At 55.6% G+C, this 16,156-nt stretch overlaps 1 protein-coding gene across 1 annotated transcript in view; it reads left to right on the top strand.

Annotated features, from left to right (window-relative positions):
* Positions 1-15,759, top strand: part of LOC149281889 (protein kinase C alpha type) — a 41,405-nt gene extending 25,646 nt beyond the window's left edge. The window contains exons 4-18 of the mRNA XM_089498807.1: positions 6,668-6,779; positions 6,961-7,089; positions 8,619-8,775; positions 8,923-9,057; positions 9,442-9,538; positions 10,995-11,018; positions 12,109-12,252; positions 12,333-12,506; positions 12,613-12,704; positions 12,821-12,883; positions 13,170-13,308; positions 13,470-13,550; positions 13,959-14,066; positions 14,338-14,478; positions 15,595-15,759. Of these exons, the coding sequence (XP_089354933.1) occupies positions 6,668-6,779; positions 6,961-7,089; positions 8,619-8,775; positions 8,923-9,057; positions 9,442-9,538; positions 10,995-11,018; positions 12,109-12,252; positions 12,333-12,506; positions 12,613-12,704; positions 12,821-12,883; positions 13,170-13,308; positions 13,470-13,550; positions 13,959-14,066; positions 14,338-14,478; positions 15,595-15,759 (1,761 nt within the window). The remainder of the gene's footprint in view (positions 1-6,667; positions 6,780-6,960; positions 7,090-8,618; positions 8,776-8,922; positions 9,058-9,441; positions 9,539-10,994; positions 11,019-12,108; positions 12,253-12,332; positions 12,507-12,612; positions 12,705-12,820; positions 12,884-13,169; positions 13,309-13,469; positions 13,551-13,958; positions 14,067-14,337; positions 14,479-15,594) is intronic.
* The last annotated feature ends 397 nt before the right edge of the window (positions 15,760-16,156 follow it).

The raw sequence follows: 16,156 nt of genomic DNA, 5'->3' as shown, positions 1-16,156 counted from the left end.
AGATTATTCTTTCTAATTCCCCCAAATTTGCCGGCTTTTTGTCTACACTCACAGGTGCCCCCCCCGCACAGTGCGGGGAGGGATAAAATAATAAAACATGTAACCCTGTGTTTGCTGCCCGGGGGTATCGGCGGCTCTCATCGCATTATAGAAATCAACTATTATTTATTTCCGGCTGCGGAGATTCGTGGCTGCCGGTCCTGCGCGTGTCCTGCACGGGGGTTCCAAATAATCCAATTCAATGAATTATGAGAGTCGCCCAAAGCAAGATGCGATGGAGAAAAAGCAGACGTCTCCGCTGGTCCTGCGCTCCGTGCCCCCTGTTACTGGCACACGATTGGGTATCCAGGGGCCCCTGAGAATAATCCCGCTTAGCTGATGTACCCCAAGCAGGGAATGTGACCGCGTGGACATCGATGGCTCGCTGCGAGGAGGCGGCATTTCCTGGCTGACCGCGCCGGGATCAGGTAAACGGCCCGGCTTTAACGGCTGGCCTCTGCGTCGAAGGCTTCGGCAAGCTTCTCGCCTCTCACCAAGTCTCTGCCTTTCCTTTTCTGCGCATGAGATTTGAATTTCTGGCCAGCATTGTAAGTGTTAATGGCTCCGGGATTTGCCTCCTCCCTGGGCCATGAGATCGCTTACAGGAGGATTTGGGCTAATGACAGATAATCGGTGGGACGGGCCGCTCCGGGGCCTGCGGTCGTGTATAGCGACGGCTTTATGGATGGTGAAAATCCCCCCGCACTAACTGGGTCACTCTCTCTGATGTCACACTTTCTGATCTTTCTCTCTGATGTCACACTCTGTAGTACTCTCTGATCTCTTTCTGATGTCACACTGTCTCACTTTCTGATCTCTCTCGGATGTCGCACTCTCTGATATCGCACTCTGATGTCACTCTCTCTGTGTGACGCTCTGTTGTCTCTCCCGTTCTCTCTGTATCGCTCTCCTAGGACCCTCCGTCGTAGGTGACGATGTGTTTATTCTGTCACTCGCAGGGTTAACGTGTCCTGCTCCCTGCGTCAGGCGCAGAATTAAGCAAATCTGCTTAAATTCCATCTGCAAAGCGTCTTGTGTGGGACGCCACGGGCCGTGGTCAGAGCGGAGCCTGCGGCGCGGGGAACCTGTCTATTTTACAGGCGCCATTCAACAAAAACCCGAATTACACAGCAAAAAATGCCGGTCCTGTATAAAGCATCCCCCCGGGCACCCTGCGGTTGCCATGGTAACCTCGTTCCACGGCCTCTCTCCCGTCACTGCTTGATTGAGAGCCCCCCCCCGTCCATCCTGGAAAATATAAACGTAAAGATCTCCTGTGACCACCGGTGTCGGAGCCCCCGAGCGTTGTTTTTAGTGACGGGGGGGGGTACTGTCTCTTTAAGCGCCGGGTTTTTGAGTGGCCGGGGCGTTGTGTGGCGGTGGCCACGTCGGTTCGCGTGAATCCCGGTCGTTTCCTCGTTGTCCTATTCTGACCACAAGCTGTTATAAAACAATCCCGGGGTGGCGGGGGAGATCGTGGCGCGAGAGAGCACTTATCCTAATGATATAAAAGGCATGGGAGGGAATAAGCTCCTGGAGAGCGTGATACCACGTGTGTCTTAATCCTCGTGGTGCCCAGTTAACCCTGCAGGGGCCGGTACGCTGTTCTCACATGGCTCCTTGAGTGAAGTGTGTGGGCTTTTGCGTGACACGGAGCCTTCGGCCACCACGCGTTCCACGCCGCTCTGTGGGCAGTTGTCCGCATTGCCGTCTCGATGCCGGAGCTCCTCTGATCCTCGGCCCCCCTGGGATCCTTCTTCACGCCCGTGGCATCCCTCGCCTGCTGCTCTCATGGGGCGCTTACTGCTTGTGCTGGTCCTGACGGGCCGCTGCCCCCCCCCTTACTGCCTTAGATGCGGGGCGTAGTGACCGGTGGCGGGATGCGGGGCGTGGTGACCGGTGGCGGGATGCGGGGCGTGGTGACCGGTGGCGAGATTTGGGGCGTGGTGACCGGTGGCGGGATGCGGGGCGTGGTGACCGGTGGCGAGATGCGGGGCGTAGTGACCGGTGGCGGGATGCGGGGCGTAGTGACCGGTGGCGGGATGCGGGGCGTTGTGGCGGGATGCGGGGCGTGGTGACCGGTGACGAGATGCGCAGCGTGCGGAGGAACTCTGGCCCTGCGCCAAAGAGCTCACAGTCTAATGATATCGCGGGAGACTCTGTCGCGAGGGTCCTGTAATAAGTTATTACTTTCAATGCAACACGTGGCTGGGCGGAGGTAACCCCTGGCCACGCTTTGCCCCTGCCGTGTGGCATAACGCCACGCAATGCACCTCACGGCTTCCTGGCACCACCTTCCGTGTTTAATGTTGCGGCTCACGTCAGACACAGCAGCTGTCGCCGGCCAGAGAGGTTTATGCGTGACTGGGCCGCGTTGGGTGCAGCCGGCGGCGTATATGTGGCATCATCCCGTGGCACTTCGTGTTTGCGAAGCTCATCCTGGGAGCAGAGAGACAGCATTTTTTCAGCCCAAAGGAATGTGGGATGCGAGTCCCGCTGCGCTGCGGAGCTGCCGGGGGGATCCGTGGCTTGTCGCTGCGTTGGGAGGAGATGGAAGTCGTTATCCTCTGACAGTAACCTCCATAAATGCACCAGGAACACGGAGCGAGGCCACGGAAGCCGCCGTGTTTGCCTTATGGGAGGCGATGGCTTTGTGTACCTAAACAATCCTCGTTCTCTGGTAATCCCGTGACCCGGGTCTTAATGATCCCAGAACATTCCTTAGAACAAAGCATGTAACAGATTCACGTTCTAGAGCAGCAGCTAGTACAGAGAAGCCACAGCCGCTGGCGCTCTAGGTTTGGGTGAGGGCAGTCGGTGCAGGACACGAGCCTCCGTGGGCCCGTTCCGTGGCCGCAGCAGCCTGGGTCGGGGCCGTATAACTTTATCGGCGGCACTTGCCCTGTGCGTCAAGGATCCGACAGGCGCCGTGGCGCTGTACACGGCATTCAGAAGCGAAAGGTGCTGTGAAGTTGCCGACCTCACGCGGCGAAGCACTTTTCCTGCGCATGGCAGCTATCGGAGCCATTAATTGCCCCATCAGTGTTTTACTGCCCCGGTTACCCTGCATTATGTAACGGCTTTGGGTATGTTGGGCTGTGAAATAGTTTCCTGCACGGACGGCCACGGCGCGGATTAAACTCTGTGTGGACTTCTCGTTATCGCCCCTGGAGGTTATTGACCAGTCCTGATGCTAACCCTTTCTCTCCCTGCTGCAGTGCCATGCCTTCCTGCACTGTGGGATGTAAAGGGTTAACCGTCCCAAGAGAGATGAAATGTGTCTCTGGGGGCGGTTTCCCTGACCCCGCTTATTACCCAATCAGGAGGAATCTTATCAAATGACATCACTGCGAGACGCGGGGTTATTATTCATAGATTGCTTATAGCGCCATCGTATTCTGTAGCGCTGTTTGGTGGGTAAAGAACAAACAGCTCATTGGACGGGAGGGGGAGCTCCTGGTCCCTCTGGCTGTGAAAGGGTTAACACCCCAGAGATATAAGGCACCAGCCCATTTGGCGCGGTGAATACAGGGTCCGGGGCCGGCGCGTTACATCATAGCTAGGGTAAAAATTATTCCGTTATCCCCTGGCAGACATGGGGTTAAGACGTGGTGACCTTTTGGGACAGGAGCGAGGGTCCGCCCGAGACGTGGACTCTTCCAGTGACACCCGTGTTTATTCTAAAGTCCTGACCTTTTTCCATTCTATTTTGAGACGGCGGGTGAGGGGCACATCGCGACACCCTTTATCTGCTGGTCTTGGGCCCTGGGGGTTTGGCGGGGTCTGTCCGCTGGCCGTGGGGGCCATGTGGGCCGTGTGGCAGGCCAGCAGGCGAGTGTGAGGCTGAAGGTGCGATGCTTTGCTGCGACACGGTGGTGTGTTGCGGCGTCACGCTTTTTAACCCCTTCCAGTATATGAGCGGCGCGTGGCCCGCTGTCCCGCCACGTCTGTCAAACGTTTAACATAATTTTGTTAAATGGTTTCAGAAGGGTTAATAATATCATGGCATAAGACCTGCCGCTTCGTGATGTGATCTGGGCTGCTGGGTGTATCTCCAGCGCCAACATATGCCATAGCGCAGTGGGGGGCATCTCCAAATATACAAGACTTTGTACATATTCACAGGGGAGCACAGACCTGCTCACAAGAGCTTACAATCTAGTGATAGGATTCCTGGGGTGAAGTAACCCACCCACCCAGAGAGCCTCTATGATGGCGAGGGGGCAACCTGTTTATTGTTTTTATTTCTACCCCCACCCCCCCGGGCTCCTGCGATGGGGCTAGGGGCCCCTAAACTACCCCAAAACGTGGCTTATGTATTCACCATAAAACGGAAACGCGTGCGGATGTGTCTGTCCACGTGTCTGTCTGTCTGTCTGTCTTTGGGCAGTCACGCTGCGCGCCGGCGTGGGGTCCCAACACTCGCCTCAGGGGCCGGGCCGGGCCGCCGATAATGTTTATCAGTTCTGCAATTCCTTATGGTGTCTATTTAGAGCTGGCGTGTCTACTCCGGAGAGCGAGGCCGGTCTCCACTACCCACTCAACAAATACTGATAATGACAGATGGGGCGGTTTGGGCGGAAAGCTGCAGCTCTGCAGCTGCCGCCGTTATCTGACTGTCAGCCCTTTGGACCGGATGGCCCATATGGCCCGTGGTAGCCATGTTACACGGAGTGTCTGGGAGGCGAAGGGTTATCGGCAGAAAGTATGTGTAAATGTTATTGTATGTTCTCGTGTGTTTGCTCCTCCGAAGGTGCGAGTCCAAATAAGACAAGATTTTGACTTTATAAGGAAGCCCTCAGACGGCGGGGATTAAAAAGAGATAAATCTGCCACGTGCCGTGCAGCCACGTAACAAAAAGTCACAGATTTCAGGGATTTTTAACCTCTGCAGGGTCGGTGTGATTTCTGGGGGGCTCGACAGGTGAAAATAATCCCAAAATGTGTTTGGGGGTCCGTAGACAAGAGCTTTAGGACCCCGCGCCGTCCTCCCCAGCCACGGAAGGATTTAGGCCAATTAGCCCTGTTTCTGAGGTTCTGGGCTTTTCAAGCGTCTTCCTCTGCCTAAATCCCGTTAAAGAAAATAACCCGTTAGCAGGAGGTCTCTCTCTAAACCCCCCGCCCCGCAGGCCTCTGCCCCCCTGTACCCCCCTCCCGGTCCGCACAGGTCTCTGACCCCCCATTGCCTCGTTACTCTCTCCCGGGGGGTGCGTTTGATGACACGGGTCGGGCGCTGCGCATGCCCCCCGTCCCTGGCGCGCCGCCGCGTTTACATCTCGTCTCAAGTGCGTTTCTCTCTCCAAAGTCTCCGAAGTCGCATTTCCCCCGGCCTCCCCCCCCCCCGCGCGTCACGTCTGTTGGGGTATTAAACGCACTCTTTGTTAACCCCTTGTTAGTTTTTGGTACCCTGTGTTAGGACAGTCACTCCTTTATTTGGTTTCCACACCCGATGAGGGTCGCCACGGAGCATTTTTTTTCACGAGATTTAACTTTTGGCTCCCAGCCGTGTCCTGCTGATTGGCGCGGTCCGGCGAGAGCCTCCTGTACCCCGAGGTGTAGCGTGGGCGGCACACTTGCCCCGGTCATCCTGTTGCCCCGGTGATCATGTTCCCCCTTCTCCTGTGCTCTTTGGGGTAACCCCGGTGTGTGGCGCCATCGCTGAATCCTGTGATGGGCTCCAGACCATGTAGGCCATGTGATTGCCAGCTGCGCGTGTCTCTCGCCCCTCCGCCGTCTCTCGCCTCTCGCCCCTCTGCCGTCTCTCGCCCCTCCCCCGTCTCTCGCCCCTCCGCCGTCTCTCGCGTGTGGGATATTGTAACATTTTTTCCTTCCTGTACTGGATTTCTGGCCTCTCTTTTTCCTCCCCGTCCCGGGGATTCCGCTTCTTGTTTGTGGCGTTTGATACTCTGTGGTCTGCGTGTCACTTGTTGTGTCTGCTGGGTGTCGGGAATTACTTACACCCCGTAGATGCCCCGGCTCCCTGCGCTGTTACGGGGTCCCCCGTGGCCTCGCTTTACGGCACACGTTCAGCGATCTGTGGCAGTTATGCACCTGGAAGTGGTTTTTGGATTTCAGGCTTGAATTGTGAGTGCGGGCAGGAGTATGAGTGGGGGTGCGAGCGAGTGGGAGTATGAGTGGGAGTGCGAGCTCTCACTGGCCCCAGTGAATGTACCAGAGCCAAAATAGATGTTTTCCGGTATTTTTAGCTTCCAGCCCCAGAGAAAACGAATGGAAACCTCTCTCTGTTCTGGCAGCGAGGACTCGGCTCGTCATCTTTACGACATCTTAAGCTGATCTGTCTGATTTCTGCAGAGCGCCGGGGGCCAGGAGTCCTGAAAGTGCCCGGCGGCCTGCGCGGGTACCGGTCCCCCTCCTCGGCGGCCTGCGCGGGTACCGGTCCCCCTCCTCGGCGGCCTGCGCGGGTACCGGTCCCCCTCCTCGGCGGCCTGCGCGGGTACCGGTCCCCCTCCTCGGCGGCCTGCGCGGGTACCGGTCCCCCTCCTCGGCGGCCTGCGCGGGTACCGGTGTGAGCTGTGAGAGCAGACGGGGCCGGTGGTTCTAAGCCGATGTATGTTCTGTGTGTTCCGTGTTTCTCGTGTAAACCGACAGCCTCTCTTTCTGTGTTCTAGGATCCGAGGAGTAAACACAAGTTTAAAATCCACACGTATGGCAGCCCCACGTTCTGTGACCACTGCGGGTCGCTGCTCTACGGGCTGATCCACCAGGGCATGAAGTGTGAAAGTGAGTACCACATATTTCTGCTCTAGGACTGAGAGCTTTTAATTCCGCTAGTGGTGGGGTCCGTGGCGGGATCTGTGGGGGGGAGGTCCGTGGATTTAGTAGACGTTGGGTATGGGTGGGTCATGGCTTTATCTGGGGCCCGTTGGGCTCATGTACTAACGCTCGTCTCTCTGCCCCGCAGCATGCGACATGAACGTCCACAAGGTTTGCGTGGTGAACGTGCCGAGCCTGTGTGGCATGGATCACACCGAGAAGAGGGGGAGAATTTTACTGAAAGCCGAAGTCGATGAAGACAAGTTAAACGTCACAGGTGAGCCGGGGGAGGGGGACGCTGCGGCCACGGACGGTCCTCTTGAGTCAGGGGTAAATGTGCTAAAGACGTTCCGGGGCCTCGGCTTCGTGCAGTCACCGGAGGGCCTGCCGAGAACAGCAGGCGGCACACCGGTCCTGACAAGTCACGACACCAGTAACCATATAGATTTGCTGTTTGCGCACCGCTGGCCGTGTGATGTGGCACACGTGGTAATCGCAGCCTGATGGGAATGACTTCCTATAAAGGCCACGGGATTACTGGACAGGGATTGCTGGCACGTGGACTCATCCAATCTGGGGATCTGAGCCTCATTTCCTTGTGAGACCTAGAACCAGCCTTATGGTTTCCCTTCTATCCTGCACGGCGTGGTGCGTCGATCTGATTTACCGGTAAGCGGGGGGGTGTCGGGGGCAGGAAGAGGGGGTGGAGCCCCCGGGCTCACAGCTGTCAGGGCAGGAAGAGGGGGTGGAGCCCCCGGGCTCACAGCTGTCAGGGCAGGAAGAGGGGGTGGAGCCCCCGGGCTCACAGGTGTCAGGAGAGGAAGAGGGGGTGGAGCCCCTGGGATCACCAAGCTACCTTTAGCGGTAATCCAGCCGTTACTGAGCCCGCGGCTGCACATGTGTATGGATACATTTGTTTAACATGCTGATTCCTCCAGGGGTGGGTGTTTCCCGGGGGTCGGTGTCGGCCGGGGGGGTGGCTCAGGGTGGCTTCTCCAGCTCTGGCAGATTGGTGTTTCCCGGTTGGGTCGGCACAGAGGCCGCCTGCTTCTGGGAGCATTAACCGTTAAGATAACCGTTAAGGTAACGGAAGAATAGGAGAGATAGAGAAGCAGACGTTGGTAGGGTCTCGCGGCCCCGCCACCGCTGTGAGTAAACCTTTTAACCCTTTGCGGGTAGTGCGATGGGCAGTGTCTGCTGTGGCACCGGCAGGCGTGGGTAATGCATGGTGTCAGAGCTCCCTCTGCTGGTAAATCTGTATGATGCGGGCACAGGGGACCCATGCCGCGTTTCATTGTTGGTTTGCCGGTTCTGTTGGGTTTTGGGCAGAATTTGTTCCAAAACACACACATCCGGCTCTTTCCTGTGGCCGCACACTCTGTTGCTGTGGTTATCTGCAGCAAATTGAAATGCGGCTTTGGTGGGACTTGCGAGCCGGTTCCACGGAGGATGTGCAGCCGGCACTTATAGGTGACAATGTATTTAACCATTTGAGTGCAAGCCGGGGCTGCCAGAGGAGGTATTATCCACAGTGATGGCGAAATGCGCCAGGTTCGGCTTTCTGCATGAATCCCATTTCAGTGATTGAAGAGCCACTCGCGTTCTGCTGGCCGAGGGCCCTGGCGGCGTAATAAACAGCATTGGCTAGAACGCGTTACTGGAGGCGCGTGGCCCGCTGATTTTGTTTGGCCCCCATTGGGTGGTAAAGTAGGCAGATGATGGGGGGTGAGGGGCGATGGCTGGATGCAGCAGACGGCCCCTCTGTGTGTCCGTCTATTGGTTAATTTAAGTGTCTGTCGTTTCTAGTTCGGGAGGCGAGGAACCTCATCCCTATGGACCCCAATGGCCTGTCGGACCCTTACGTGAAGCTCAAACTTATTCCCGACCCCAAGAATGAAAGCAAGAAAAAAACCAAAACTATCCGCTCCTCCCTGAACCCCCACTGGAACGAGACCTTCACCTTGTGAGTACCTCATATAGACCCCCCCCATTGCACATACATTCTGCTCCAAAGAGACTTGAAATTGGGGACCTGCCCCCCGCCTTCTCTGTGTCTCCTGGACCCACCCCGGGAGGACATCTCATCACCCGCTCCCTTCTCTTGTTGCAGCAAATTGAAGCCGTCGGATAAAGACCGTCGGCTCTCCATAGAGATCTGGGACTGGGACCGGACGACCAGAAACGATTTCATGGGCTCCTTCTCCTTTGGGGTGTCCGAGCTGATGAAAATGCCAGCGTGTGGGTGGTGAGTATCTTGCTGGTGTCACTCGGTACCCGGGGGGCCCGGCCCCTGAACATGTCGCTGTGACTCAGTACCCGGGGCCCTAGGAGGGACCGGCCCTTAAGCATGTCATTAGTACCTGGGGGCCACTGATGATGAGATAAAGTTCTGTAAATTCAGCTGCAAGGATGACTTTATTCCCAGAGATTAATAAAAACACATTTCATGCACATAAACGTTACATAGACTTATCGGTGAGCTATACATGGTGCAGGGTGTACATTGGTTTCCATGGTGAATGGTGATTGCACAAGACTTGCTATTTATGCTTTGGGGGGGGGCGGGCGGTCCCCAGTTCTTGTAATTTTTAATTGCAGGAAGCCCTGATCTCTCGCATTTTGTCTCAAGGTACAAATTACTGAATCAGGAGGAGGGCGAGTATTACAACGTCCCGATCCCGGAGGCCGACGACGACGGCAACGTGGAACTGCGGCAAAAATTTGAGGTGAGAATAAAGCTGGGGGGCTCTGGGACCAGCTCAGGTAATTCTTATCACGCTAATGATTTTCTGCGTCCGTGCCGGGGTCTGATGGCAATCGCAGCAAACAGGTAGAGGAGTGTCTGGTGCTGAAAGAGTAGTACGTTCAGGGCGCCAAGCAGGGCAGGGTTGTTCTCTGTGTAGCCTCATTGGCTTTGGACAGTTTCCAAAGATGGCGGCCACCGGTCACTGGTTCAGGCGCCCGTTCGCTGCACCTGCGGACAGAAATAGACAGGTTTGGTTTGGTGCCTCCGATATCCAGACCGGGGCATAAACCCTTCCCCTGCTGGGGGGAGAAGTATGCTTTAGCTAACCAATCAGAAAAGTGGGAGTCATTTGGTAGCCTGGAGCTTTTATCAGCGCGACTCAGAGGCTGCAGCGCATGCATCTGCTGTGATATGTATATTATAATATATAATGTATAGATAAATCAGTGACCGGCCCCCTGTATAATGTATAGATAAATCAGTGACTGGCCCCTGTATAATGTATAGATAAATCAGTGACTGGCCCCTGTATAATGTATAGATAAATCAGTGACCGGGCCCCTGTATAATGTATAGGTAAATCAGTGACCGGCCCCTGTATAATGTATAGATAAATCAGTGACCGGCCCCCTGTATAATGTATAGATAAATCAGTGACTGGCCCCTGTATAATGTATAGATAAATCAGTGACTGGCCCCTGTATAATGTATAGATAAATCAGTGACCGGGCCCCTGTATAATGTATAGGTAAATCAGTGACCGGCCCCTGTATAATGTATAGATAAATCAGCGAGCCGCCCCCCTGTATAATGTATAGATAAATCAGTGACCGGTCCCCTGTATAATGAAACCCATTGAGCCCCATACACTGTGTCATGCACACACTCATGCTTAGACCATGCGATGACACGCACACATGCACGCTTAGACCATGCGATGACACTCACACACTCACGCTTAGACCACGCATGCACTCAGTACAGATGGTAAATGCTGCGTTATTCCCTCCAGAGGGTGCCAGATCCCACATATTAATGGAGCAGAATTGTAAAGGGTTTAACGGTAGTTCTGTGAAAGGGTTAATGCTGTTGGTGGCCCGGAAGCGCCGCTTTCACTTAACCCTTTGTTACCTGTAAGGGTGGGGGGGGACGTGGAGTGCTGTTTAGCCCGTCGTGTGCCGCAGACAGGGCCTCTAGATTGTAAGCTTGCGAGCCGAGTCTCTCCACCTAATGTATCGGTTTGTCTTAGTCTGTCAATTCTCGTCTTGATGGATTGTATTAAGCGCTGCGTAAACTGTTGGCGCTATATAAATAAAGGATAATAATAATAATATTAATAAGAGATAATAATAATAATAATACAGTATCGGTGGCAGCTGATAACATGTGGGGGGGCAGCGGACTCTGACATCACAGCTCTGTCCCTGCGGTTTCAGGATAAACGGCCGAGCCGAGATCAGGTGCGTCTGTAACCCGACGAAGTAAGACGTCTGCATGTCCCGCGATAACACGCGTGCTAAAGAGTGCGCATGCTAAGAGCGTGTGCGTCCTGATTGGTCGTGTTGGGTGTGCTGGGAGCGTGTGCTCTGTGATTGGTTGTGTCGGGGTGCGGTGCTGCGCATGCTGGGAGCGTGCGCTCTGATTGGTTGTGTTGGGGTGCTGTGCATGCTGGGAGCGTGAGCTCTGTGATTGGTTGTGTTGAGGTGCGGTGTATACTGGGAGTGTGGGCTCTGTGATTGGTTGTGTCGGGGTGCCGTGCTGCGCATGCTGGGAGCGTGCGCTGTGATTGGTTGTGTTGGAATGCAATGTTGTGCTTTGTCAATATTATAACAAAAGCTGGTATTTATTGCACAGAATAACAAGATCCGCCGGTTGCCCCGAGTCACCGCCGGATTCAGGCCCAGTGGGGAAGGAGTGATGGGGGTCGAGGGCAGAAAGAGCTGCCGGCGCAGCCGCAGAGGGCCCGAAATGCGGAGCATCTGCTGGCTGCTGTAATATATGCGGAGCGCTGATTGCTGCGGCTGCGCATGCCGTTTGGCTCGTGGGATTCCTGTAATTATTTCTCCGTGAGGCCGGGTTCCGGCGATAAGTAACACTCAGTCCGGCGCGTCGCATCTTCTCAGCCTTTGTCTAATTTGCAAAAATAAAGTGTTGCCATGGCAATCCGCTTCATCGCTTATTAACTCCTCTCCCCATCCGGGGGCCCTGGATGAGGACAACCGGGGCCCACATAACTCTTGCATACGCTGGCGGTTCCCTGCGATATCGCGGCTGCATTACCCAACTGACAAGACCGCCGATTAACTCCTTATGCTGGAGCCTTTAGAGGTCTGTCAATTATTGCTGGAAGAAGTTAATGTGTTTTTGGGGTGACGCGTGAACCTGACCCTGTTTTCACAATGCATGATGGGTAACAAATGTACAGGTGTGGGGGGGGGTAACAAATGTACAGGTGTGGGGGGGGGGGGCAAACATGGGAGATGCGCAGGTTCTGGGGAGGGATAGGTTGATGCCGTCAGCGGGGAAGCCTGACCTGTTCACTCGTTGCAGAAAGCCAAACTGGGGCCGGCCGGCAACAAAGTGATCGGCCCGACGGACAAGCGCAGGTCCTACGTCCCGTCCAACAACATCGACAGCGTCAAGCTCACCGACTTCATCTTCCTCATGGTGCTGGGCAAAGGCAGCTTCGGGAAGGTGGGTGACATGCTTCGGGGGGGGGGGCTAAAGGACACGGCAGGCCGCGCAGGCAGGGGTGTGATGCTGTTGATTGACAGGTGATGTTGGCGGAGAGGAAGGGGTCAGACGAGCTTTACGCCATCAAGATCCTGAAGAAGGACGTCGTTATCCAGGATGATGATGTGGAATGCACTATGGTGGAGAAGCGAGTGTTAGCTCTTCAGGAGAAGCCACCCTTCCTGACCCAGCTGCATTCCTGCTTCCAGACCGTGGTGAGTGACACAGATTAATCCCTGAGGATCCCACTGCCCCCTCCCCCAATTCCAGGGGCCGACACGGACCAGGGGGCCACATCTCATTCTTGCTGTCTTGTGGCAGGACCGGCTGTACTTCGTCATGGAATACGTGAACGGGGGAGACCTCATGTACCACATCCAGCACGTGGGGAAGTTCAAGGAGCCGCAGGCAGTGTAAGTGCCCCCCCCAGAATCTGTACGCGTAACGTGGTATACGGCCTGTGCGCAGAAGCCTGCAATCTAATAAACATGTGCCGACACGCTCGTAATGTCTCCTCCGTCCCCTGCAGGTTTTACGCGGCAGAGATATCAGTCGGACTCTTTTTTCTGCACAAGAAAGGAATCGTCTACAGGTCAGTGTGTGGCGGCCCCTGGGCCGGCCCCGCTCAGCCAGAGAATGAGGCAGGTAGTTGGGGTGAGCGGCTCAGTGGGGGGCCGAGGTTTCTGTCAGGGGTCCGCGTTCTCTTCTCGTACGACGAGCTGGCCGTTCCTCTCCTGTGTGTTAATCTAGTGTGTGCTGTTACTCAGCTGCCCCATGCACACACGCGTGTGCCGGAGTGTCACATGGAGTGTTTTGTTGGGGGTACATACAGTGAAGCGCAATTCTCATCACCAAAATGCGCGGCTTTCCTCCCGCAGAGACCTCAAGCTGGACAATGTGATGCTGGACTCCGAGGGTCACATTAAGATCGCAGATTTCGGGATGTGTAAAGAGCACATGGTGGACGGGGTCACCACTCGCACGTTCTGTGGGACCCCCGACTACATCGCTCCAGAGGTGAGTGGCCGGCGCTTATTCGATAGGAAAGAATGACATTTACGGGCAGCCCGAGCAGTGGGTATAATGGGGGTGCGGAAAGTGAAATCAGCATTTACCGGGGACGTTGGCGAACAAAAGCCAAAAGCATAATCCTCTGCCGCTCGTATCTCCTCCCTCAGATCATCGCCTATCAGCCATACGGGAAGTCAGTGGACTGGTGGGCCTACGGCGTGCTGCTCTACGAGATGCTGGCCGGACAGGTAAGATGTTATAACATAATAACTAGAACGGCTGCCACCTAAATGGAACAATCAGGAGTTGCGTGGGACCACCCAACAGGTGCTCCGAACATTGACAAAAGCCACGTCTTTGGCTAAAGTCTACTGCGGGGAGTAAAAAACAGGAAGTGATCCGGGGGAAGCCGTTTCTCTGCGCACGCTTCCCTTCCTGATTTCTTCCATTCTGCTGATAGCCCGCGGTGCCTCCACTCTGAAATATATTTATATTCTATGTCTATTTCGCGCGGGGCGTCTGGGTTAGAGGGGCAGTTTGTCTGCAGATTTGACGCTAGTCAATAAACCCGTTACCCGCTGTGCTGCGCGCATGGCGGACCCCATTGGCCAATCGGCAGCTGCCAGTCATCTTGTACCATGTTCTTCCTCCTGCAGCCACCATTCGATGGAGAGGATGAAGATGAGCTCTTCCAGTCCATAATGGAGCACAATGTCTCGTACCCCAAATCTATGTCAAAGGAAGCCGTGTCCATCTGCAAAGGGGTGAGTGCGGAGCGGGGGGCAGCAGCGCAGTATCCCCCCATAAATAATGCGTCATCCCCTGCGCCGGCCGATGCACTCTCTCAGGGTCCCGCAGGGAGGGAAGGGATGGATTGTGAGCTTCACAGGCTGTACAGGGTGTTACGGGAGTGTCCGGCGGGTCCTTTGCATGCGGCGTATTGATGATGTCATCGGGAAGCCTTTAGTGATGCGGCTTCGCTGTTAAGCTGCCCCCGCGTCCCCTCTAATCTGCGCTTTGCTTCCTGGTTTCTAGTTGATGACCAAGCATCCCGTCAAGCGCCTGGGCTGCGGGCCGGAGGGCGAGCGCGATATTCGAGAACATGCCTTCTTCAGGAGGATCGACTGGGAGAAGCTGGAGAACCGAGAGATCCAGCCGCCATTTAAACCAAAAGTGGTGAGTGAGCGAAAGGCTTGCAGACTGGGATGCGGATTCTTGCGCAGGCTTCCAAGCCGCACCCTGAGAACGACCTGCTCTGCGGGTTCGGGGGGAGCTCTGCAGGTTACCGGATTGGGGGGGGGGGGCGCTCTGCGGGCGAAGCTTCAGCCTCGAAGTTTCTTCTCTCCCCTTCACAAGGATTGTTAATAGTCGGATTTCTCTGTAAATGAACCGGCTGCAGGGAGAGTGTAGTCATTGGGGGGCGCAGACCCTCGCCCCAGGGGGTCCTGAGAATGTTTGTGGGAAGGTTTCCCGTGGGGTTGTTACTTTCCTACCGAATGAAATTCATTCACACGACTGCTCCCAGCGCGTCCTCCCCGATAATTACCGAATGGACGTGTAAGTGAACGGAGGCAGCAGACGGGCGCAGCATGCGCAGCTCTGCGTTTCTCGGCTCCGTTTTCAGCCCCCGCAGTCCCGGAGATCAGCCTCTCGCCTTCCCCAATGTGTTACCGCACCTCGGCTTTATATAGTGCGCCAGATCTCAGCTTCCCCCAAACGCGGCAGGAAGCTGAGTCACACGAGATGCGCTGACAGGAGGGCTTTATTTGTGCCGGAACGTTCCTCACACACTGACCACCGGCAGCATTACGCTGACGAGAGACCTCAGACACACATTACGCTTGGGGGGTTTGTTGAGCGACTCTCGGGAAGGACAGAGTGAGTCGGCGCTCCGTTAATCAGCTAGTTGCTCGGTGTTATAAAAGGCGCGCACGGCGGGTGTCCGGCTGGGAGCCGCGCATGCTGCATTTCAAATACGCCTATGAATGCGGTAAAAGATTGTGTCGGAAAGAAGCCGCCACATACCCGGTTAATCACTTCCCCCTCCCCCGATTAGCGCCACGTTTCACCTAAACGTACATTCTCACATCGTGTGATCCTTGGTGATCGTTAATTGTTAACCCTTAATTCCCTGCTGCGTGGATTGTTCGAAATCTCTTTGCTTCGATGAATAAAGCTTAGATAGAGGACCCGGGCGCAGGCCGCGCTCGTGCCGGCAGAGGACCCGCGTGACCCGGGCGCATGCCGCGCTCGTGCCGCCGGTACATAGTTCACGTCTGCTTCTCTCCGCAGTGTGGGAAAGGCGCAGAAAACTTCGACAAGTTCTTCACCAGAGGCCAACCCGTCCTAACACCGCCCGACCAGCTCGTCATCTCCAACATCGACCAGGCGGACTTCGAAGGTTTCTCCTACATCAACCAGCAGTTTGTTCACCCCAGCCTACAGAGCATGCCGTGAGCGCGGACACCGGGGGATTTGCCAATAACCCTACAATTTTAAGGTCGCGACCTCCAGATAACCAGAGCCTGAAAATTCTAGGGTTACATAAATTTATAAATCTAATCAAATAAAAACTCGATTGTGTTACTGAAAGAACGTGTTGCGCGGGGACCATCAGCCGTGGGCAGCGTCATCCGCCGCCGATTCTCTCCATGGAGAAACCACGTGCCACGGCAGCGAGAGGCAGCACAAGCCCTTCATAGATAGAGGACCCTTAAAGTGAAGGTTGAGAGACCCCCGCGCAGCGGCTGCTTTCTCCCCCGTCTTCCTACGATTCCCGAGTACGCTTTGGCCGCCGTTGCGGTGCAAGAACTGGTTACGGTATCGGTACCGAGTCCCGGCGCATGCTACGGAC

Source organism: Sceloporus occidentalis, unplaced genomic scaffold (genome assembly GCF_023333645.1).
Source record: "Sceloporus occidentalis isolate IW3139 unplaced genomic scaffold, rSceOcc1.0.p SCAF_126, whole genome shotgun sequence".
NCBI classification, from domain to species: Eukaryota; Metazoa; Chordata; class Lepidosauria; order Squamata; family Phrynosomatidae; genus Sceloporus; species Sceloporus occidentalis.
Note: the sequence above shows the minus strand (reverse complement) of the source record. Positions and strands in the feature narration are given on the sequence as shown.